Here is a 23,494-nt window from a genome sequence, read left to right as displayed (position 1 = left end):
TTGTTATATCCCTCTGTGCACGAGATTCTCAGGGCTAGCAAACCTCCATGATGCAATGAGACGAGTCTAAAAAGAAAGTGCCATAATAAAAATTCAGATTATCATCTCAAATCCAACATTCTATTTTGATGCTCATGATCAAAATTGTTCATTGGAAATTCCCTGCTTAGGCCCCACTCGAGTAGAATTTGAATCCAGATCTCAATCAACCAAGTGGCCTCACCATTTATATGCCCTCACTTGAATAATCAGGACAAGCCCTTTATTGAGTGAACCACAGCCGGCATGAAGAAAATGTACTTAGAAAATTGACCAATGGCCCATGTTTATAATAACACACAAGTGTGGAACACCACATGGGTGGACCAGCCCCATCTGTGGGAGCTCACCTGATGAACAACACAGATCTCGCACAGCACTTGCCCACAGTTAGAATTCAAGATCCTCCCCTCTAGAGGGGCCTTCACATTTCTTCTTTGGAAAGTACAGAAGACAGCCAACAGACACATCTGGTGTACAGGACAAGGCAAAACAATTGCTAATATCCCTTCAATCAGTGCCTTAGACTTGATGCTTTCCTACTGATTGACTGACGTAACATCTCATTAATTTAATATGAGAACAAATAAATATGATTATATCTACTCAGTGGCCAACGTCTGCCTTGCAAGCACAAGAAGGAAATGAATGAGAGACTTCTTTGCACGAATCAAAGTAGCATCATCTTCTTCACCCTTTTCATCTGCAAGCTGATGTTCTTGCATAGACTGTACTCTCCGAACCAGTTTTCGTAACTCCTAATAGAGGATAGAGCATGGCATTAGTAAAGGCATGAGATGGCAATAGCACCAAACATGAAACCTTGATTTCAAAGATGCACCAAGATGCCTCTTGAAATAATGAAAATTCCAGGTGGTCGTCAAAAATCAAACAAGATAGAGTAACATAGCATTAGGTAAATGATAGGGTGGAGCTGGATCCGAAATCTCGTAGAGCCCTCCCTCCACATTGCATGTGGCAGGGCAATGAACCATCTGGGACTGTCCATCTAATGGGTGGTCCTGATTGGTACATCTCTCTTCCACATGTTCAATAGAGAGGGAACCATATTCTGGTTCAACCTTCTTTATGCTATCACTTTCATACCATCAAAAAATGCCATACAAAACAGCGCGCACACTTTTTTCCTCAAAACTTTTTGCCAGACAACCACGAGAATTCCTGTTTTGAATGAATGTTGATGAGTACAATGAAACAAGATTCATAAAGCCAGACCCAAATAGCTTGGACAAGGCGATAATTATTATGTAAGCAACAACTGCTCTAAAATGAAATAGATGATTCTAACTTGAGGACTTGAGGATAGAAGCTGCATTTCTGATATGTGCAAATACAGACATATATTTATACAAACATTCAGATAGGATCAAAGTTATGTAAAGGTATATATTAGATGATGTGGTATGTATCATCCATGTCATGGTGAAACATGACACGGATGATACATTTAATATTCATACCACATTGTTTGGATCTTGTAGGCATGTGATTCATGTTGGTAATCATGTGTAACCTGCTATTTTGTGCAGCCAACTTCTCAGGCATAACTTGCATGTATGTGGGTATGCACTTAGTGGTTAACCTGGCAACTACCTTGAGCATGGGTACAAGGATCCCTGGATACCCAAAAGTCTGCATCCAGATTTCAGCATCGATTAATAATCAGATCGGGTTAGGGTCCATGGGTCCAGATCAAATCGGGTTGATTCAGTTACCTATAGGTACCCAAATATATGATGTTTCTAATTTTATCCTTTATTTATTATTATTGAAAACCAAAAGGCATGTTTCTACCATGGACCTATATCTGGGGTCAGGACTGAACAAACATGAATTTAAGCCTAATTCTAGATCCAATTCCAGCTCCAAACCCCATTCCGTATTCTAAGCCATGCCCCAATATGATCAAATTCAGATATGGTACCTTTTTTTTTGTACACATGCAGTCACATCCCGCACACACCCATGCACTCACAAAACCACAATGAGATTTCACCACAATGGGCACTCGAACCAATAACCTCGTGTTGAAACTCTTGTGAGTCTACCACTGTGGCATAAGGGCCCAAATTCAGATATGGTACCTCATATACTGATATACGGTACCTTTACACAAATCTGAAAGGACCCAAATCTGATTGCCTTAGCCCGTGACGGATACAAGTAAACTAGTAGCTGACTCAAACCAACCCGTCAATAACCTAAATGCCCCTCATGATCCAGCTTTGCTTGCTCACCCTTTGGTCTATGCATTTAATAGTTGGGCTGGTGGTCAATATTAGGTGGGACTGTGTAGCATGTGAGTGGCGTCAATGGGAGTCTCGTGTATGATCGGTTACAAGAACTCAAGTAAAACAAAAGGTTGATGTCTGGTCGATGATGCAATTGCACCCCATCCCATGTGTTCACACGTGTGCACAAACAAAGGTCCAATTGGGGACCCACTTGATCATATATATGGCAACATGCAAAGGCCAGTTTCCATTTTTTCTTTTTCCCCACACACACATACAGAAATGGTACTATGCGGTCGACCTCATGGGAAGCTTCCCTTGAGGTAGAGTTGTGTGGGTCCCATTGTGATCTGACATCCACACCGTGCATTTGGTGGGACCCCTCTAGGTTATGGGATATACCAAAAATCAGGCATATCAGGAATCAAGTGGGTCACACCATCTGAAACCGTGTTAAACCATGCCTAAAACATCTAAAAGCACTTGGTGGGGCCCACCTAAGTTTTGGATACGATTATCATCCAAGTGGGACACACAATGGATGGGTTGGATGTCTGAACCACATCTTGATGGGCCCCATAAATGATCATGAAGGTTAAAATGGGTGGATATCCACTCTCAGTTGTTGTCTATGGTGTGGCCCACCTACCCCCCCCCCCCCCCGCGGCTAACACGCGCACACACACAGAGAGGTTCAATCTATTGTCATTGAGGCCTCCAACGGGTTTTGGTCCTGTTACTCAAGGGTTCGATCTATGTTCATCGAGGCCTCCAACGGGTTTTGGTCCCGTTACCATCCCAGATGGATTCTATCAGAACAAAGATCACACACACACACACACACACACACACACACACACATTTTATGGCATGCCTATTCTAACCCACTCTCTCACAATGTTGCCATCCAGTATCTTCATTTCCTAGTTGCACCATCTTTTTTTTTTTCCCCTCACAAGTCACAACTCCAAGTATCAAACTATCAACAAACTCTACATATCAAACTGACTTGGGTCATAGTCATAAAGTGACTCAAAGTCATCAACCTCAAACTAGTCCCAAAGCTCCAAGCTCTGGCTAAAATAACATATAATGTTCAAACAACATTATCATAAACAAATGCAAAATAGATATTAAAATTTAAATTCAGATGAACAGTGTCGTGTGGATTTTAGACCCCTTAAATGACCCAAAAGGCCTAAAATTCATGCAATATATGGAACTCATCCACTAAAGCATCCTTAACCATTTAATGCCATTTCCCACTAGAAATTTCAGGAAAAATAAAAATAAAAATGGATGAATAGTGTTAGGTCCACTTGAATAACCCCAAAACAGTTACAACTCATCCCATCAATGCATATCCCTAACCATTTGACACTATTTTCTTTAAGGGAAGGATGGGGTGGGAGTAATGGTATGTTTGGTGGTTTACGATGTGCCTTGAGCCCAACGACCTTCTTATAGAGCTCATGCCGGGGACTTAGATGATGTGGATATAGAGCCAAGAAAACTTTCATATGATCCCATTTCATTTAGAAAAGAGATAACAGAGCAAAGGAAGCTAAAACAAATGTGTGAAAAAACTACTGTTGAGAAGCTTGGTAAGGCAATAGCAAAGCTATTCATACATGGCAATGCATCTCCCTAACCATTTGACACTATTTTCTTTAAGGGAAGGATGGGCAGATACAGAGCACAGAGATGTAGAGGCAAATATGGCCACTTTTAGACTGATATGACAGAGTAGATGATGCACTATTATGTGTGATGGTTGGATTGGCCCAACCATATGTGATGCAGGACGGTCTAAACTAGAATGCATGTGTGAGCACGGAAATTATCCAGCGAAATAAACTAAGCAAATTAATTGAAATATTCAACATTCCATATCATAGTAAAGATAATAAAAAAGGAAAAATGCAATGGTTGAAGAATATCATCACAATCCTGCAATATCGTATTCAAATCATGCGTGGATTGGATCTAGCGACGGATGGGACCTCCCAATCTTGCATGGTTTCAATCCAACAATCAATGCAACTTCTCTAGTCCAAGAAATCAAAGGATTTCTGGAATAGGGACAGCTGGAAAATCTGAGAGAGGGTTGAGATCAATTCTCAGATTTTCAGGGTAAGGGGACTTCAAAGAATCTAATTGTAAATAGTAGCAATCAAAGAATACCAAGCATAGAAAGAGAAAAAGAAGGTTAGAGGGTTAAAAACAAAATTTAGAAGAAGAGAAGAGATTAGGGGAAGAAAAGAAATTACCACAGAGAGAAAGGAGAATGAGGCACCAAGCTTTCATTAAAAAAAACATCGTCCGGTTTAGAGTAGAAAACACCTTATTTATAAAATTTGGATAAAAATGACTAAACTACCCTTATAACAAAATATAATAATTGTTCCTCCGTATAGTCTTCTAACTCATCCTACATGCGTGTCCTCCTAATGTGGGGCCTTCAATTAATCCAGGGACACTTGTAAGGCCTTCAAAATTCTCCTTGGTTGTGCCACGAACCATCATCGAGCCATAAAGATGTATTCGTCGGTCGCCTTCGTCTTTGATAAACTTTGAAGGGTCTGATGTCCTCATCAACTCCCTTCGGGTGAGAAGAGCTCGACTTTGACGAGTTAAGACTTTTGTGTGTCTAGAGAAGGTCCGAATCAATCCACTGCAGTTCCACTTTTGTAAGCCACGTAGAATCAGATGGTGGCTTGTTCTTCCATTTGACAAGGTACCTTTGAAAGCCCCCATCTCGTGTGGAAACAATCTCTTCATCCATTATTCCTTCAATCTCTTCCTTACGGTCAATTGATGGTGGAAGGGGTAGAGTGGATTGAGAAGTAAAGTCGGAAAGTGGGCAAGGGTGGGAAGAAGAAACAATGGAAGGGTTGGGACAGAGGACTAGATCTTCCACATTGATCGTCGGATTTATTTCCATTTCAAGTGGAAGGTCTACCCTAAACGCATTAGACCCAATTTTACGCAATACTTTGAATGGTCCAGTACTGCGAGTTTGTAATTTCTTAGCGGAACCTTGAAGAAACCACTTTGGTCTAATCCTAACCATTACATAATCCCCTTCATTAAATTCTGTCCACCTACGATGTTGGTCAGCTGAATATTTATAATTATCATTACTCGCATTTATTCGTTGTCTAACATGTGCATGCAAGTCATGAATGTGTCGTCCAAATGCATCGGCTGACTCAGAAGATCTTTGGGTAACTGACATGGGTAACAAGTTTATGGGCATCCTAGGTTTGTACCCGCTAACATTTTCAATTGGACTCAACCCTATGGATCTATTGACTGAATTGTTGTAGGCGAACTTGGCTATAAGTAGAATCAAATCCCAAGTTTTCACATGTTCACCCACTAAGTATCGTAAGAGGTTTCCAAGGCTGCGATTAACCACCTCAGTTCAACCATCAGTTTGGGGGTGGTATGCAGTAGAAAACTACAAACGTGTTCCCATCACGTGCCATAGTGTCTTTCAAAAATAGCTGGTAAATCTGATATCACGGTCAGACACCATGGTCTTAGGTAAACCATGGAGACGGACCACATCATCGAAAAAGACCTTAGCAATATTAAACGCATCTGAAGTTTTAGAACATAGGATGAAATGCGCCATCTTAGAGAAGCGGTCCACAACAACAAATATGGAATCGTGCTTTTTAATCATCTTGGGAAGCCCAAGCACAAAATCTATGCTAATGTCTTGCCACAGAGCATGTGCCATAGGTAATGGTGTATATAATCCAGAATTTTTCTTTTGCTGCTTCGCCATCTGACACGTTCTACACTGCCCTAAAATTCTGGCGACATCTCGCTTGAGACTTGGCCAGTAGAAACAATCCTCTACGAGGGCAATAGTCTAATCGTGGCCAAAGTGGCCAGCTATGCCTCCCGAATGAATCTCCCAGACGAGGAATTCACGGAGGGACGTACGGGGAATACACAAATGATTTTCTTTAAAAATGAATCCATCTCTCAACATGAAATCCCCCGCACTTTGTTGATCACTCGAGAGTGACGAATAGGTACCCCTAAAATCTGGACACGTGGGGTACTCGTCTCTTAGTTGCTCAAAGCCGACAACTACTACACTCAAAGAATTGAGTAACGCTACTTTATGACTAAGGGCATCAGCTGATTTATTCTCTACTCTGGCCTTGTGTTTCAAGACAAACGGACACTCTTGAAGGAACATAACCCATTTAACATGCCTTGGGTTAAGTTTCTTCTGGGAGTGAAGATAACGCAAGACCTCAAGATCAGAGAATAAGACATTCTTGCAATAGAAGGTAGTGGCGTCAATGTCTCAAAGACTACACTACCGTATAGAATTCCTTGTCATAGGTAGAGTATTTTATTTTATTTTATTATTATTATTTTTTTGCCTCATTCAGTTTTTCACTGAAATAGGCAATAGGATGACCCTCTTGACTCAGGACTCCACCTATACCAACACCAGACGCATCACACGCAACTTCAAAGATTTTAGAAAAGTCGGGAAGGCGCGTGATGGGAGCTTCGACCATCTTGCCCTTAATTTCTTTAAAGAAAGCCTTAACTGCAGCTTTCGACCACACGAATTCTCCCTTCTTCATACACTCTATAATGGGAGCCATAATCGTGTTAAAACTCCTAATGAACCGACGATAGAATGTGGCTAAGCCATGGAAGCTTCACACCTCATGGATGTTCCTCGGTTCAGGCCAATCAACTATGGCTTTGACTTTCTCTAGGTCTGCACGCATTCCTTCTGCTGATACCATAAACCCTAAGAACACAACGTGACTGGACATGAATGAACACTTCTTAAGGTTAGCATATAATTTCTTCGCCCTAAGGACGCTACAGACCAACTTCAAATGTTCAAGGTGTGATTCTCTAGTGGTGTTATAGATCAAGATATTGTCGAAGTACACCATTAAGAATTTTGCCATGAACGGTCTTAAGACCTGGCTCATCACCCACATGAAAGTGTTGGGTGCGTTAGTCAAGCCAAAAGGCATGACCAACCACTCATATAGCCCATCCTTCGTCTTTAAGGTTGTCTTCCATTCATCACCGGGGCGCATAGGGATTTGGTTGATATCCACTCTTGAGATCTATTTTGGAGAAAATGATGGACTTAGCCATCATGTCTAACATGTCATCAAGCCTAGGTATGGGAAACCTATACTTGATCGTGATTTTATTGATGGCTCTACTGTCCACACACATGCGGCAAGTGCCGTCTTTCTTAGGTGTCAAAAAAGCGAGTATAACACACGAGCTTGTGCTCTCCTAGATGAAACCCTTTTGCAGGAGCTCATCTATATGCTTCTTCAACTTTGCATGCTCTGTAGGGTTCATCCTATAGTGAGAAAGGTTTGATAGAGTCGACCCAGGGATAAGATCAATGGCATGCTGGATGTCTCTCATGGGTGGCAACTCATCCGGCAAATCCTCAAGGAATACATCTCTATACTCTAAGACCGAGGCTACCTCGTGGGGTAACTCTACCGGTACCTTTGGTGTAGCGTCTCTAGCTACTAAGGCATACACCGTCAAATCCTCCTTAGTCTCTCTTTCAAACTCTTTAGTTGTGATGATGTGGATAGACTTGGGTGTGGATTTCCTCACTTCTTTAGGCTCACTAGCCTTCTCACCTTCTTTTGTGCAATGTTTTATGGTGCCATAGGATTAATTTCGATCTTCTTGTCGTTACGCATGAAGGTACACGCATTAGAACAACCGTAGATCATGACGTCATTATCGAATAGCCAGTCTACCTAGGATGATGTGACCTACATCCATAAGCAATACATCACACCACAAGGACTCCTTATAAGACCCGAACTCGATGGGTACAAGACATTGATGGGTGACAAGAAGGGAAATCTTGTCTACCCATGAGACTTTGTACGGGTCAGGATGAGGGGTGGCCTCTAACTTTAGATGGCCTAAGGTGTTAGTAGAAATTACATTCATGCAACTCCCACTGTGTACTATCACCTTACAATTTTTCTCGCCACACTTGGCGATCGTGCAGAAGATAGTGTTGCAGCGACAGTCAAGACTACTTCTAGTCTGGGCTAGCACACACTTGATAACTGCTAGTGTGGCATCATCACCCACCTCATCCTCATCACTTCACGGACTGATATTCTTCAACTTCAGAGTCACCCTAATCATACTCGATATCCTGGGAATCGCCTAAGACAAAGGCTTTTCCTTTGCTCTTAGTGGGACACTGATTTGCAAAATGGCCAATACTCCCACATTCATAGCATCGCACATTCTATTATCCGCCTGAACCAGCACCAAGGATGCTTTTTCCCTTGTCATCCTTAGGCCTAGGCGAAACATTCGCCTGCACCTTGGGTTGATTACCAATGCTGGGTCTAGTTCCCTGAGAACCAGTCCTAACATTAGAGTCTCGAGAATCGAACTGTCTTGTGACAGGAGTCTTCAGATACTGCTTTAATTCCAGCATCACTTGGTACATCTCGTCCAAATCTGTCACGGGACGAGCCCAAAGCTCACGTTGAAGATCCGAATGAAGGCCCGTCTTGAAACGTGTGAGCGTTAATAGAGGGTCTTCCTCAACGTCACACTGCATTATGAATTCCTCAAATTTTGCGATGTATTCCGTGACAGGCATAGATCATTGGTGTAAAGATTGTCATTGTTCCAGGAGCTTCTGACGATAAGACGAAGGGAGGTACTTCTCTCTTAGCATAGCTTTTATCTTGCTCCATTGGGCAACGGGAGCTCCTCCCACCCATTCAATCATATGCTCTGTATTGGTCCAATACATCTTCGCTTGCCCCACAAGCTTCATTTTGGCAAACCATACTTGTCAGTTCTCTGACATCTCATGCAACTCAAAATAGTGGTCCATGTCAGCTAATCAATAAAGGAATGCCTTTGGGTCAAAGCGACCATCAAGCTCGGGGCATCGATCCTAGCATTCTTCATGGCCCTCTCGTCACGATCAAAGTGGTCTTGATATGCCTGTTCTCTACCCACATGCCCACCATTGGTGAGGGTTTGTTTAAGAGCTAGCTCCTCACCAAAACCACCTACCTACGACTGCGCATCTCCTCCAACAGTGGGGTTCTCCCTTTAGGATGCTTCTAATTGCTCAAGTCTAGCTTCAGTGGCAGTTAGTTTTCGTTCGATATTTTTGTTGGATGTCTCTATGACAGTTATCTTTTGGAGTAATTGAGTGAGGTGATCGGTTAATTGCTCGTTAGTCATGATGGGGTGTCAGCCAAAACCCTTACCTCTTCTAATCGGCATACACCAAAAACTCTAACTCGATTTTCCTAAGCTCGACTCAAAGTTTTGAACAAACCTCAATATGGATGCATGATCCTATATGTTTTCAAATTGCCAACTGAAAACACATATCTGGAAATTCGGATTTATATCTCACGGGACTGTGAATCTGGAAATTCAAGTTGGCAATTTCTGTGGGATGTAGATCGGGAATTATTAAACAATCCTAGATGAGAAAATAGATGATCTTAAGTTCAAATAACTTGATCTAACAAAAACCATGCAGAACTTGGCTCTGATACCAAAGTTGATGCAGGACGATCTAAACTAGAATGCATGTGTGAGCACAGAAATTATCCAGCGAAACAAACTAAGCAAATTGATTGAAATATTCAACATTCCACATCATAGTAAAGATAATAACAAAGAAAAATGCAATGGTTGAAGAATATCATCACAATCCTGCAATACCGTATTCAAATCATGCGTGGATTGGATCCAGCGATGGATGAGACCTCTCGATCTTGCATGGTTTCAATCCAATAGCCAATGCAACTTCTCTAGTCCAAAAAATCAAAGGATTTCTGGAATAGGGATGGCTAGAAAATTTGAGAGAGGGATAGGATCAATTCTCAGATTTTTGAGGTAAGGGGACTTCAAAGAATCTAATTGTAAACAGTAGCAATCAAATAATGCTAAGCATGGAAAGAGAAAAAGAAAGTTAGAAGGTTAGAAACAAAATTTAGAAGAAGAGAAGAGATTATGGGGAAGAAAAGAAATTACCACGGAGAGAGGATAACGAGGCACCAAGCTTTCATTAAAAAACATCGTCCGGTTTAGAGTTGAAAACACCCTATTTATAAAATTTGGATAAAAATGACTAAACTAACCCTATAACAAAAAAATTGTTCCTCTGTATGGTCTTCCAACTCATCCTACACGTGTGTCCTCCTAATGTGTGGCCTTCAATTAATCCAGGGGCACATGTAAGGTCATCAAAATCCTCCTTGGTTGTGCCACGAACCATCATCGAGCTATAAAGATGTATTCGTCGGCAACCTTCGTCTTTGATAAACTTTGAAGCGTCTGATGTCCTCATCAATATGGAACATGATAAACTGTATGGTATATTGTCACTTGGGAATGGTGTTACAAACTGCCATTGATGCATCTAATGAAAAAAAAGATGCAATTTATATTTTTTTAATCTTATGAGTAAGATGATAAAACAATTTGGAGAGGAAAACATTCTGCAAATCGTCAACAACAATGAAGCATCGTATGAATTAGCTTGAACCCTGACAACCCGTAACGTAACAGTTAAACGCCCGATTGTTATGTCAGCCATTATCATTATAGAATACCTTGACTTGAATGCCCTCAAAATAGGCTAAAATTCTTGCAATATGTAGGATTCATCCCACTAATACATATCCCTAACCATTGGACATCATTTCCCATAAAACAAATTAAGAGAAAAAAAAAATGGCATTATTCATTCAAAAATTGACATGAAATTACAAAAAATACAAAATAGAAAAAGACATGAAAACACTAATTTAGTGCATGCTTGTGCAGATCTAACTCCGTACATGTATTTGAACAATCTACACCAAATATTTTACAAAAAAAAAATTAAAAATTAAAAATTGTTGAAAAATATATAAAAACCGACAAAAATAAAAAGCGAAAAATTATACAAATATGGCCAAATTGATCATCTATCTAGCAAAATTTTGTTGATTTAGGAATATAACGTTGAATCAACAATTTCACATCAAGAAAAAACAAAGAAAAAGTTTTTATTTTTTGCCTATTTTTTCGATTTTCTCCAAATTCGACGCTAGATCCTTGATTTGTAAAACGGCTAAAATCTTGCATTTTAATTTTCAAGATTTGTACAAATGTAGTTGAAAATAAGATTAAAATAATCCCAAGAATAAGCAACATCACAAAGTGGAGGGGAAATAAGAAAACTTGTAAAATAGCCCTTGGCCATTATGCTGGACCATTACAGACCCTTTTTTTTAAAACAAGTCTTTATGACCCCATAATGGCCCGAACTGTTTACCATTACGCAACGGCCACTATGACCATTACATAACCGTTTTTTTAATACCTTGCAAATAAAAAGGTTTGGAGTAGGACTAGGTTTGTTGATGGAGGTATTGCACAAATTCCTTATTTAGGGCAACCGTGTACCTTATCGGGCCTGAGGCTCTAATTGCAAAGGCATTTTATATAGATCAAACATCACACAAATTTAAAATTATTGATAATTTCAAGAAAATGTGGATGAAAATTCCCAATAGATGTTGATGTGCAAGTAAAATGAAGAAGAGGGGAACCATCTCCATCTCCATTGCGGAATTGTAACGACTGTTTTGAATGTTTCTTCAATCTCTAAGCGGTTCATTGGAGCATTAATGATGAAATTTCAGATCTTATTGCGGGTTGGAATAATGGATCATTTCATCCTCGTGGAACTTCGTTGGGAAGGTGTTAGGTGGTAGTCATCCTTTAGGGCCTGTTTGGATTTATGGAAAGCAAAGAAAAGGAAATAGTGTTTCCCATCAAATTCAATTTCCGTCGTTTTTTAAGCCTTTCTTCGTGGGAAATTGTGGAAAATGGTATTGCCCACTTTCTATCTTTGCTGGAAAATAAATAATTTTATTTTCTCACCTTCACCTCTAATAAATGCATTTTCCCACAGTGGAAGGAAAATGAGTTTCTCAAGGGTTAATGCCCAAACACACCACCATCCATGTTCAATCACCTCACATGTGCCACATTGTGCCCAATGAGACATTTTCCATCTTTGGTCATGCCCCACACATGCTATTATGCCACATGTGCCAGCCACATCCATCTTATATTGTGTGCCCCTCGTGTAAAGAGCCTCCAATGTGCAAATGCATCACATGTGTCATCATCCATCTTCTCCTGTGCCCCACATGTGCTATTGTGCCACATGTAACATAATTCATCTTACTTGTGCCCCACATGCCATTGTCCATCTTCAATACTCTAAATATGCCACGTGCCAATGGTGCCAATGTGCACAAGAGTTAACATCTAGCTTTAGCGCCCGCATGTTAAAATGTGCCAATGCATCTCTTGTGCCACTGTACAACTTCAAGTACCTCACATGTACCATGCATGCCGGAATTCAGCTTCAAGCACCCACATATACGGTGTATGTCACATGTGCCATTGTTCATCACTAAGCATCCCACATGTGCCACATTTGCTAATCTATCACATGCTAGTGACTACCTAAAAAAAATATCAATAAAAGTATTTGTTTTACCAAACAACAAACTTGAAAATAGATCCTAAATTTCTAAGAAAATCTTGTTGAAAAACAAACGAAGGAAATAATATTTCTTTTCCCACAGTTTCCTGGAAATAAGGTTTCCCAAGAAACGCTATTTACTTTCTCGTGCTTTTCATGAAAACAGGCCCTTAGGGGATTGGAAAGAAAGATAACAAAGGAGTCCCAAAGCAAAAGAATTTTTAGCTCACAATATATCTCAGAAGATTCTCCTAATGACCATTGACTGGGCCATGCCTTTACCAAAGTTTAGAGGCACCTACTCTGCTGATGTTGAGAGGGACTGTAGTTTGATTCCCCTGTCCTGTTTGGTTTTCTGGCTTTTGAGGGGCTTGTCCTCATTTGTTTGGTTAGCTCTTTGGGAACAGTGATGCCCTCTCGTCATCCCTCTCTCAAGAATATTCTTTTAGTTTTGTTTTTGCCTTTCATTAAAAATAATAATAATAACAGAGAGAAAAATGTAGTAAAGATGTTTAAGCAATGCTTTGAGGGAAAAAGAATACTACCATATCATATGCACACTATAGTGGAAAGTGATACATAAGTTACTAGATTCTAAATGTTCGGGATGCTAAAAGTAGTGATCTGGATAAGAGATACCACAGACTGGATCATGCAATCCAGATAAAAAAGGCATATGGTGATCAACAGTTTAGGTAATGTTGGGGAAAGGTAAGAATGAACGTCTTCATGCAATGACTGAATCATGATTTTCTGAAGAAAAATAATGAGTAGGAAAGTATTGGTCCTCGTTAATGGTTCTCTGGCAGGGTTCTCTAGCTCTAGAGAGATTTGTCAGGGTGACTCGTTGTCCCCACTTTTGTTCACAATTCTAGCAGATGGGTTGAACTTCCTGTTGGAAAAAGCAGCAGTTGAGGGCCTTGCAAGGGACTTTCTGGTTGGCAATCCGGAGAGGGCAATTACACACATTCAGTTTGCCCATGACGCTATCTTAATTTGTGACACAAATTGGGACAAGTGACCAATGTTAAAGGAGTTCTTAGATGGTTAGAAGCTGTTTCTGGGTTTCAAGTTAATCTCAGAAAAAGTGCAATGGAATGTATAGAGGTGCGGACCATATTGGGTGTAAAGAGGTGAGGCTTCCATGTCCCTAGTTCAGCCTTCCTCTTGACGGAAACCCAAGATCAATGAGGTTTCGGTGCCCTGTCATCAAGAGGATAGGAAAGGAACTTGCCAGATGGAAAAGGAAGTCTCTCTCTCTTTGGGGGAAAATCACTCTCATCAAGGTGGCCCTCTAAAATCTCCTTGTGTACTTCCTCTCTCTTCAAGATCCCAACAGCTGTAGCTTCAAAGGTAGAGGCAATTCAAAGGGATTTCTGGTGGGAAGGAATCGATGGGGGCACAAGTTCCACCGTGTGAACTGGAAGGAAACGATGGTATTGGGAACTTTAGAGCAAATGGTGGGGGAGGTTTTGGGAGGAGCCGAATGCTCTTGGGAGGAATGTCATGGGAGGAAATTATGGGGAATCTGAAAATGATTGGCTTTCAGGGAGCTCAGGGATCTCTGGTTTGGAGAGACATTAGCAAACTGGTTGAGTTGAACAACGTCAATGGAAGGGACATTGCTTGTCAAACAGGTATGGAGTTGGAAAATGTAGTGAGGTTTCTTGTCGGCAGAGATAATAAAGTCCACTTTTGGCTGGATGTGTTGCTTGACAATTCTCCCGTGTCATTCTCTTTTCAGCATCCGTTTTCCCTTGCTATGCGTAAGCAGGTAAAGGTTCGGGACTGTTACAAGTTGTCCAGATCTGTTGTAGCTTGGAACATTAGATTACAGAGAATTTTGGATAATGAAGAAACGACCATGTTTGTAGATTTGCTATCCAAGCTGACAGGTGTCCAGATCGATACTTTGGATAAAGATAGACTTGGAGATGGTCTCCAAATGGTGCTTTCTCTATGAAATCAATGTGTTCTAGACTGATATAAAGGTCTAATGTGCATCCCCATGTGCAGTTGCGTGGTAGTCTCCAGTGCCCCTGAGAGTGAGGGCTTTTGCTTGGCTAGCCGTGCCCCTATAAGATTTTGACATTGAACAACTTGAAGAAGAGGAATTTCATGCTTCCAAATTGGTGCATAATGTGCATGGCAAAGGAAGAAATCTGCCAATCATCTTTTTATTCATTGCTGGTGGCAAAGAAAATGTGCTTTCTTCTTATCAAGCTTTGGAGTTCAGTGGGTGTTCAATGGATCCCATTGGAAATATGGCTCTTGAGTGGGCCAAGGGGCCATTCAAAGGTTGAAAGAAGATCTAGTGGACCCTCTTTCTTCGGCATTTTTTGGGGGATGGAAGGAGAGGAACCACAGGATATATTTAAGGACAATTTCGCTTCATGTGTAATTAAAAAAGGAAAATCTCAGCCATGGCCATTAGCTGGTGTCAAGTGAGGTCTGAGTTCCATGGTTGCTCTTGGGATGGGGACTTTGGAGATTCCTAATAATATGCTTTCGTCTAGAGAGTCAAGTCTATTTTCTTGTGCTGCTTTGGTTTTTGCATTGGTTTTTGTGCTTTATCCAAGGATGGTGGTGAGAGGATCACCTCCTCCAATGAATTGCTGTTTTCATGTTTTTTGGGTCAATGAATGTTACTCATCTTTCAAAAAGGAGAAAAAAAATAATAATAAAGAAGAAGAAGAAATAGTACCATAAACTTTAAAGTCAGACCATTCTGGGGCAAGACCTGATGGGTGGGGATCACTGCATAGCGACCAGCTTAAATGACGCTAATGGGGCAAACAAAATTTCTTGGGGATTATGGGAAGTCTTAGTAATTGTTAAGACTAATATGCTTTAACAATAACAGACATGTTTCAACACTAGGCATGAGATTAGAGTGATAGACGTATTAACAACTGAGCAATGGCATATTTAGAGACCCTAGATCTCATACATCTCTTAAGATCTTATGAATTTCATGTATACTCAGATTTTTCTATCCCCCATTTCTGCAGAGGCCAATTGTTGAAGCCACTGGCTAGTTCTTTGGCCACAACAGGGAAGAGGTGTTGGCATAGGCAGTTTGGCATTGTTTGGCATTAAATTAGCTTGAATTCGCTTGCTGCTTTATAGCTCTGCGAGCAACTAATTAAAAATTTCCTACTCTGTCTCAACAGTTCTCCTCTCGAACACGCTGCTCGCCAAAGGGATCTTTCACAAAGTCACTTGATGTGCATAATCTTGGGGAATCTACAGTGCACAGAAGGTTAAGAATAGAAAGTTATGGAGAACAGACAATCACCTATATTCTACAATATTAGAAGGAAAGCTTGGTGCAGGTTAGTGCCTCCAAAGCCTAATACAATGATAGGCATCAACAATAAACAAGGATAGAGTAGAATTCAGAAATTAAGCAACTCACAAATAAAAAATGTTGTTCTCTAGTACAATGCATCTGAGATTCTTCTCTTTTCTTTTTCTCTGTCATGCATCTATGAGAAAATTTCATGATGAAAGCCAACATAAGAAAAAAAAAAAAAAAGTCCCTTCACATGAGTGATTACCACCATTAATATTGAAACATTTATATTCAACATACCTGTCGATCAAATTCAACATTGTGAATTGAATATACTTCATTTGTAATGGATGAATCCCTGTCAACTAGGCCATCAAACCATCTTGTTGCAACATTAACATAGCCATGAGATACCTGGAAGAAATTTCAGCAACTCAGAATTAAATCTTCTCAAAGATTTTAATCAGACATTCTTATAAACCCTACGAAGGATTTTCACAGTCTAGCAAGAGGAAATTACTGAATAGAAATCCATGCAATTCATGTCTAATGTTGTCAAATGGCATAAGCAATCCCATGTGACCCAAGTTGGCTGTGCTTATGTGATGGCACAGCCCCCCAATCATTTTTTTTAAAAATAAAAAATGTAATATTCAAGGAAAAATGAACACACACACACACACATGCACGCACGCGCACGCACGCGCACGCACGAAAGATTATGAAAAACTACGTAAAATTACTACAAGTATAGGGAACTTTTTTAATAGTTTTATTAGGGGTCGTTTGGCACCCCAGATTTTGGGGAATTTGAGGGTATTCCAAATCCATTGGTCGTTTGGCAGGGTGGATTAGAGGGTATTCTGAATCCATGGGATTTCAAATCCTCACTTTTGGCGAGTTTTGCAATCCCTCTTTTGCTTGGATTACCAATCCTCTCCTCTTTTTTCTTTTTTTTTCTTTTCTTTTTCTGGCTCTTTTTTAAAGGCAGTAGAGTCGCATGTATAACATGTCCGGTTGATGATATTCCAAAATAATTAGATTATCAATTGCATTCCTAAAATTATATCAATAGAATGATCTGAGCAGTCCAAACATTGCCCATGTAAATCAATGGTTAAAAAATGTTGGTTAGTCGTTCGGTTGCAATCCTATGCACATGGCCCATCCAATGCTTGGAATTTCATCATTTTTTGCCAAAGTATAGATTTCAATGGGCTTATTACAATCATTGTGTCAAACATCACATACTTACACTATTTAGGGATATTAAATTCAATTTAGTAATTAAATTCAAACTCCTGTGAATATATACTACATAATTTAAATGCATAGGTATTTTTAGATTATAGGGGATTCTGAATCAAGGGTGTCAAGTACAACCGGAGAATTCCAAATCCAGGGTATTTCCAATCCAAGTATTCCAAATCCACAGTGCCAAACGAGGCTTTAGACTATTGAACTATAACAAGTCAACTAACTACTACTCAAATGAATCATATACTCAAAGTGTGAAAAAACAACATATATATTTTATCAATGTCATTTTAAGAGAGAATGAGAGTAATAGCGTCAGAGAGAGTAAGGGAGTAAGAGAGTTAAGAGACTAGAGAGATTGGGAGATGGGAGTATTATAGTGTGTGTGTGTGTGTGTGTGTGTGTGTGTGTGTGTGTGTGAGAGAGAGAGAGAGAGAGAGAGTTGTGAAAAGAAGGGGGTGGAATCGTGGAGGTGCCTATCTAATGGCAAAAAGTGAGAGAACATGAAGTAAAACTGAAAGAGAATTAAGTAAAAAAGCATATCTATGGCTTATGCTGTCTAATCCAAGTCCCAAAAGTCAGAAATCTAACCGTTTGGAGGTTATACTGTCTCATACTGTCTACGCGATGGAATAACTGCATATCTATGGCTTATGCAGTCACATACCTCTCTGTGTGACTGCATAAGCCCCAATGGCACAATAACTGCATATGCCACCATGGCATATGCGGTCCACTGGTCCAAAATGGCATATGCGATTGCATAATCACTTATGCAAAGGCATGAGAGTTGTGACAAAACTGCTTATGTCTAATGCTAGAGTGATATACAGATACTGTAGCAAACCTCTTCCCCCTCATCATATTCAGTTTCCGCTCCCTCATCCTCTTCTATGGTCCACATCTCTTGACCAGAGAAATTCTGCAGCTTCTTTTCATCACCATCTTTCCAGGCCTGGATTAGAGAATCCATCAACTCAGGTTGAACTTTCCGCAGCAATCTTCCTAACATGCATTGGGATAATTATACATCACAATCAAATGCATCATAAGACAAAATAAAAAAGACACGTAAGCTCGAACTTATCTATAATATTTGAATCATACAATCAAGCAGATTCTCCAGATACAAAACCTAGATAAAATATATATAGAATACAAAACCTAAAAGAATGTGCCATAATGAAGCATCAAACTGCACACGCACGCATGCACAAACACATGTATGTATGTATGTGTTGGATGGCCTCAAAAGTACATATAAATTTAAAGGATTTTTTTATTTATTTTTATTTTTTTATTTTTTATTTAGTGCCAAAAATTGGTTGGCCAGCTGAGTTTCTAAAAAACTCATCAACTAAGAGAAGTTTACCCTGAAGATGGTTAAAATGCCTCCCTGTACCCTATATAAACGGGAAAGTCAAAGAAACTAACTTAGGGCCAGCTTGGATAAGTGACGCAGGACAGCCCTAATTATGATGCACGCTCATGGATATAATTAAACAGCGGACAATAGAGAGGGAATACGAGTCCCATGATCTAACACCCATTCACACACATAAAAATCATAGCAATGGAATCAAAAAATAATTGAAAGGAAACATGCAATGGAGCGGGCCATCACTACAGTGCCATGGATTCTTCCCATTTTCAATTCACTACTTGCTTGAGATTCCGGGAGGGATGAAACCTCTCCGGCCAGATTTGATGGGACGACCCAGATCGATCGAATGGAGATCATGGAGTGAATGAAGAAAAATGAAAAGAGGATGTGAATATTATTGCGTACTGAGAAAACTCTGTAGGCCCCACTGTTTAACATCTAGTTCATCCACGCTTCATCCGTTTTTCTAGATCATTTTATGAGGATGAGCCAATAAAGATACAAAATCTCAAGTAGACCATACCAAAGGAAACAGTGGAAGTATTGATTTCCACCGTTGAAATATTTATAAGGCCCCCAATGATGTTTATTTGTCATCCAAATTGTTCATAATATCACAAAGACATGGATGAATAGAAAAAACAAATATCATCTTGATCTAAAACTTCTGTGGGCCCCCAAGAACTTTTCAACGGTAGAATTCAATTCAAACTGTTTCAGCTGGTGTGGTCCACTTGAGCCTTGGATATGATTAATTTTTCTTTCAAAAGCCATGAAATTATATGATAAAATGGATGGACGGATTTGATAAAATGCATGAATGACAGTGGACCCCACAGAGTTTACTCCATACACAGTGCCAATCCGCTTCGGCGGATGGAAATAGGATTGCATACTAGTTACTCGGTACGCTTTTATTGTACTAAGTAAACTCAGTTGTGGTCCACCTTGAATGTGTGCAAAGTTTTTTCACATAATTTTATCCGTTGAGCCTAAAATTGAAGCATATAAAAAGCCCAAGTGAACCATACCACTGGAAATAGTGGGAATAGTGATTTCGACCGTTGAAATCTTTCTAGTGCCCAAAGTGATATTTATTTCTCATCCACCATGTTCATAAGATAAAAAAGACTTGGATGAAGTGAAATAAAAAATATCAGCTTGATCCAAAACTTCAGTGGCCCCTAGAAATTTTCAATGGTAGACACTCATTTCACACTATTTCCTGTGGTGTGGTCTGAGTTGAAACTTTTGTAGCGCTCGAGTAGATCTGGATCAATACCCTGCAATGCGTCGCCCGACAGCCACATAGATTCAAATGATGGTTTGTTCTTCCACTTGACAAGATACCTTTGGAAACCCCCATCTCTCGTGGATACTATCTCGTCACAATACTCAATGTGCATTCTTTTGGTAATGGGTGGAGGAAGGGTGGAAGGTTGAAACTTAACCACCGATTAGGTGAAGGGACAATGTATCAACAATGGGAGTATGGGCATAGACTAGATCTTCCACATTAAAAGTTGGATTAATGCTATTTAGTGAAATACGCGTTGGACCTAACCTTTTATAATATCTTGAATGGTCCAGCACTACGCGCTTGTAATTTCTTTGCAGATCCTTGAAAGAATCGCTCTGGCCTTATTCGCACCATTACATAGTCTCCTTCTTGAAAATCTTGCACTCTACGATGAGAATCAGCTGAAACTTTATAATCATCATTGCTCTTATTTAACCGCTGTCTAATATGTGTATGCAAATCATGAATATGGCGTGCGAATGCATCGGCTGACTCAGAAGACCTTTGGGTAACAGACATAGGTAAGAGATCTATGGGCATTCTAGGTTTATAACCACTTACAATTTCAAAAGGACTCAACCCTGTAGATCTATTAACTGACCCATTATAAGCAAGTTCAGCAATTGGTAAAATTAGGTCCCAAGTCTTAACATGTTCACCCACTAGACAAAGTAGAAGATTTCCATGGCTACGGTTTACCACTTCAGTTTGACCATCTGTTTGTGGGTGGTAAGCAGTAGAAAATTGCAAACGAGCTCCCATAATGTGCCACAGTGTCTTCCAAAAATAGCTAGTAAATCGAACATCACGATCAGACACTATGGTTTTAGGTAACCCATGGAGACGCACCACACCATCAAAAAAGAGACGAGCAACATGAGACGTATCTGACGTCTTCGAACCTGGGAGGAAATGCGCCATTTTAGAAAAACGGTCCACAATGACAAAAACGGAATCGTGCTTTTTTAGTCTTGGGAAGCCCGAGCACGAAGTCCATACTAATGTCCTGCCACGGAGCATGTGGCACTGGCAATGGCGTGTACAGCCCGATATTTTGCTTTCTTTGCTTTGCCAGCTGACATGTTCGACACTGCCCTAAAACTTTGGCTACGTCTCGCTTGAGGCTTGGCCAATAGAAACGATCTTCCACGAGGGCAATGGTCTTATCAAGACCAAAATGGCCAGCTATCCCTCCTGAATGAAGCTCCCAGATGAGGAATTCACGAAGGGACATACGGGGAATACAAAGTTTGTCTCTCTTGAAAAGAAAGCCATCTTTAAGAACATATTCACCCATAGTATGCTGGTCACTAGAAAGCGACGTGTAAGTACCCCCAAAATCAGGACATATGGGGTATTCATCTTTCAGTTGCTCAAATCCGACTACCTCTACACTCAAGGAGTTGAGCAACGCCACTCTCCTACTAAGGGCATCCGCTAGTTTGTTTTCAACCCCGGCCTTGTGTTTCAAAACAAACGAATATTCCTGAAGAAACGCTACCCACTTGGCATGCCTTGGGTTGAGTTTCTTCTGAGAATGCAAATATCTCAAAGCCTCATGGTCAGAAAACAAAATGAATTCTTGCGGTAGGAGGTAGTGTCGCCAATGTCTCAGGGATTACACTACCGCATAAAATTCTTTGTCGTAAGCGGAGTATTTTTGTTTTGCCTCATTCAGTTTCTCACTGAAATAGGCCACTGGGTGTCCTTCTTGACTCAACACTCCACCTATACCGACACCAGACGCATCGCACGCTACTACAAAGACTTTAGAAAAGTCAGGTAGACGCATGACAGGAGCTTCCACACTCTTGCCCTTAATTTCTTTAAAAGCCATGACGGCGGCTTTAGACCACACGACCTCTCCCTTTTTCATGCACTCGGTAATGGGAGCCATGATCGTGCTAAAACCCCTAATGAACCGACGATAAAAAGTTACTAGGCCGTGAAAACTTCGCACCTCATGAATGTTCCTTGGTTCTGGCCACTCAACTATGGCCCTGACTTTTTCAGGGTCTGCGCGCATCCCTTCAGATGACACTATAAATCCTAAGAACACAACTTCGCTAGACATAAATGCACATTTCTTAAGATTAGCGTATAACTTTTCCTTCCTAAGGACACTACAGACCTTCTTTAAATGTTCAAGGTGTGATTCCTTAGTGGTACTATACATAAGAATATCGTCAAAGTACACCACTAGGAATTTTTCCATGAACGGCCTCAAAGCTTGTGTCATCACCCGCATGAAAGTACTGAGTGCGTTAGTCAAGCCGAAGGGAACCAACCACTTATACAGCCCATCTTTCGTCTTAAACGCCGTCCTCCACTCATCTCCTGGGCGTATACGGATTTGGTGATATCCACTCTTGAGGTCTATCTTAGAGAATATAGTGGACCTGGCCAACATGTCAAGCATATCATCAAGTCTAGGTATAGGGAACCTATACTTGACAGTAATTTTGTTTATAGCATGGCTGTCCACACACATGCGCCACGTGCCGTCTCTCTTTGGCGTCAACAATGCAGGCACGGCACACGGGCTCATACTCTCTTGGATGAGACCCTTTTGCAGGAGCTCATCAACTTGCTTCCTCAACTTTGCATGCGCTGCAGGGTTCATCCTGTAGTGAGGAAGGTTCAGTAGAGTAGACTCTGGGACAAGATTAATGGCATGCCGTATGTCCCTCATAGGTGGCAACTCATTCGGTAAGTCGTCAGGAAATACATCACTGTATTCCTTTAGGACCTAGGTCACCTCACGGGGCAACTCTGATGGAACCTCAGGTGTAATTTCTCTAGCCACAAAGGCATACATCATAGAATCTTCCTTAGTCTCTTTTTCAAACTCTCTTGCGCTGATTATATGTAAACACTTAGGTTTGGATTTCCCCATTTCTCTAGGCTCACTTGCTTTCTCATCCTTCTTCTTCCCTGGTGTATTCTCAGGTGGCATGGGATTAAGTTTGATCTTTTTACCATTATACATAAAAGTACACGCATTCGAACGGCCAAAGATCGTGACACCATTATCAAATAGCCATGGTCTACCTAAGATAACATGTCTCACATCCATAGGTAAAACATCACACCACAGGGACTCTTTGTATGACCCAAATTCGATGGGGACTAGACATTGCTGCGTGACAGGTAGGGATGTCTTGTCAACCCAAGAAACTTTATAAGGGTCTGGATGAGGTGTGGATTTCAGTTTTAAGCGATCTAAGGTACTAGTGGAAATCACATTCTGACAACTTCCACTATCCACTATCACCTTACAATTCTTTTCACCACACTTGGCAATAGTGTAGAAGATAGTGCTTCGACGCCAGTCAGCACTACTTCTAGACTGAGCTAACACACGCTTGACTACTGCAAGCGTTGCTTC

The 23,494-nt window shown here is 40.6% G+C and overlaps 1 protein-coding gene across 7 annotated transcripts in view; it reads right to left on the bottom strand.

Moving 5' to 3' along the window:
* Positions 1 to 286: 286 nt before the first annotated feature.
* LOC131233458 (uncharacterized) overlaps positions 287 to 23,494 on the bottom strand; it is a 72,006-nt gene continuing 48,798 nt past the window's right edge. The window contains exons 4-7 of one of the 7 annotated variants that reach the window (XM_058230167.1): positions 18,270 to 18,427; positions 16,466 to 16,579; positions 16,289 to 16,347; positions 287 to 797 (exon numbers count right to left, since the gene is read on the bottom strand). In XM_058230167.1, coding sequence (XP_058086150.1) covers positions 710 to 797; positions 16,289 to 16,347; positions 16,466 to 16,579; positions 18,270 to 18,427 — 419 coding nt within the window. In that variant the 3' untranslated portion in view covers positions 287 to 709. Of the gene's footprint in view, positions 798 to 4,252; positions 4,391 to 10,046; positions 10,175 to 16,073; positions 16,117 to 16,288; positions 16,359 to 16,465; positions 16,580 to 18,269; positions 18,428 to 23,494 lie in introns of those variants that run through there. The other 6 variants (XR_009165248.1, XM_058230169.1, XM_058230168.1 and 3 more) reach the window with 6 other exon arrangements.

This window comes from Magnolia sinica, chromosome 18 (genome assembly GCF_029962835.1).
Source record: "Magnolia sinica isolate HGM2019 chromosome 18, MsV1, whole genome shotgun sequence".
Lineage (NCBI taxonomy): Eukaryota > Viridiplantae > Streptophyta > Magnoliopsida > Magnoliales > Magnoliaceae > Magnolia > Magnolia sinica.
Note: the sequence above shows the minus strand (reverse complement) of the source record. Positions and strands in the feature narration are given on the sequence as shown.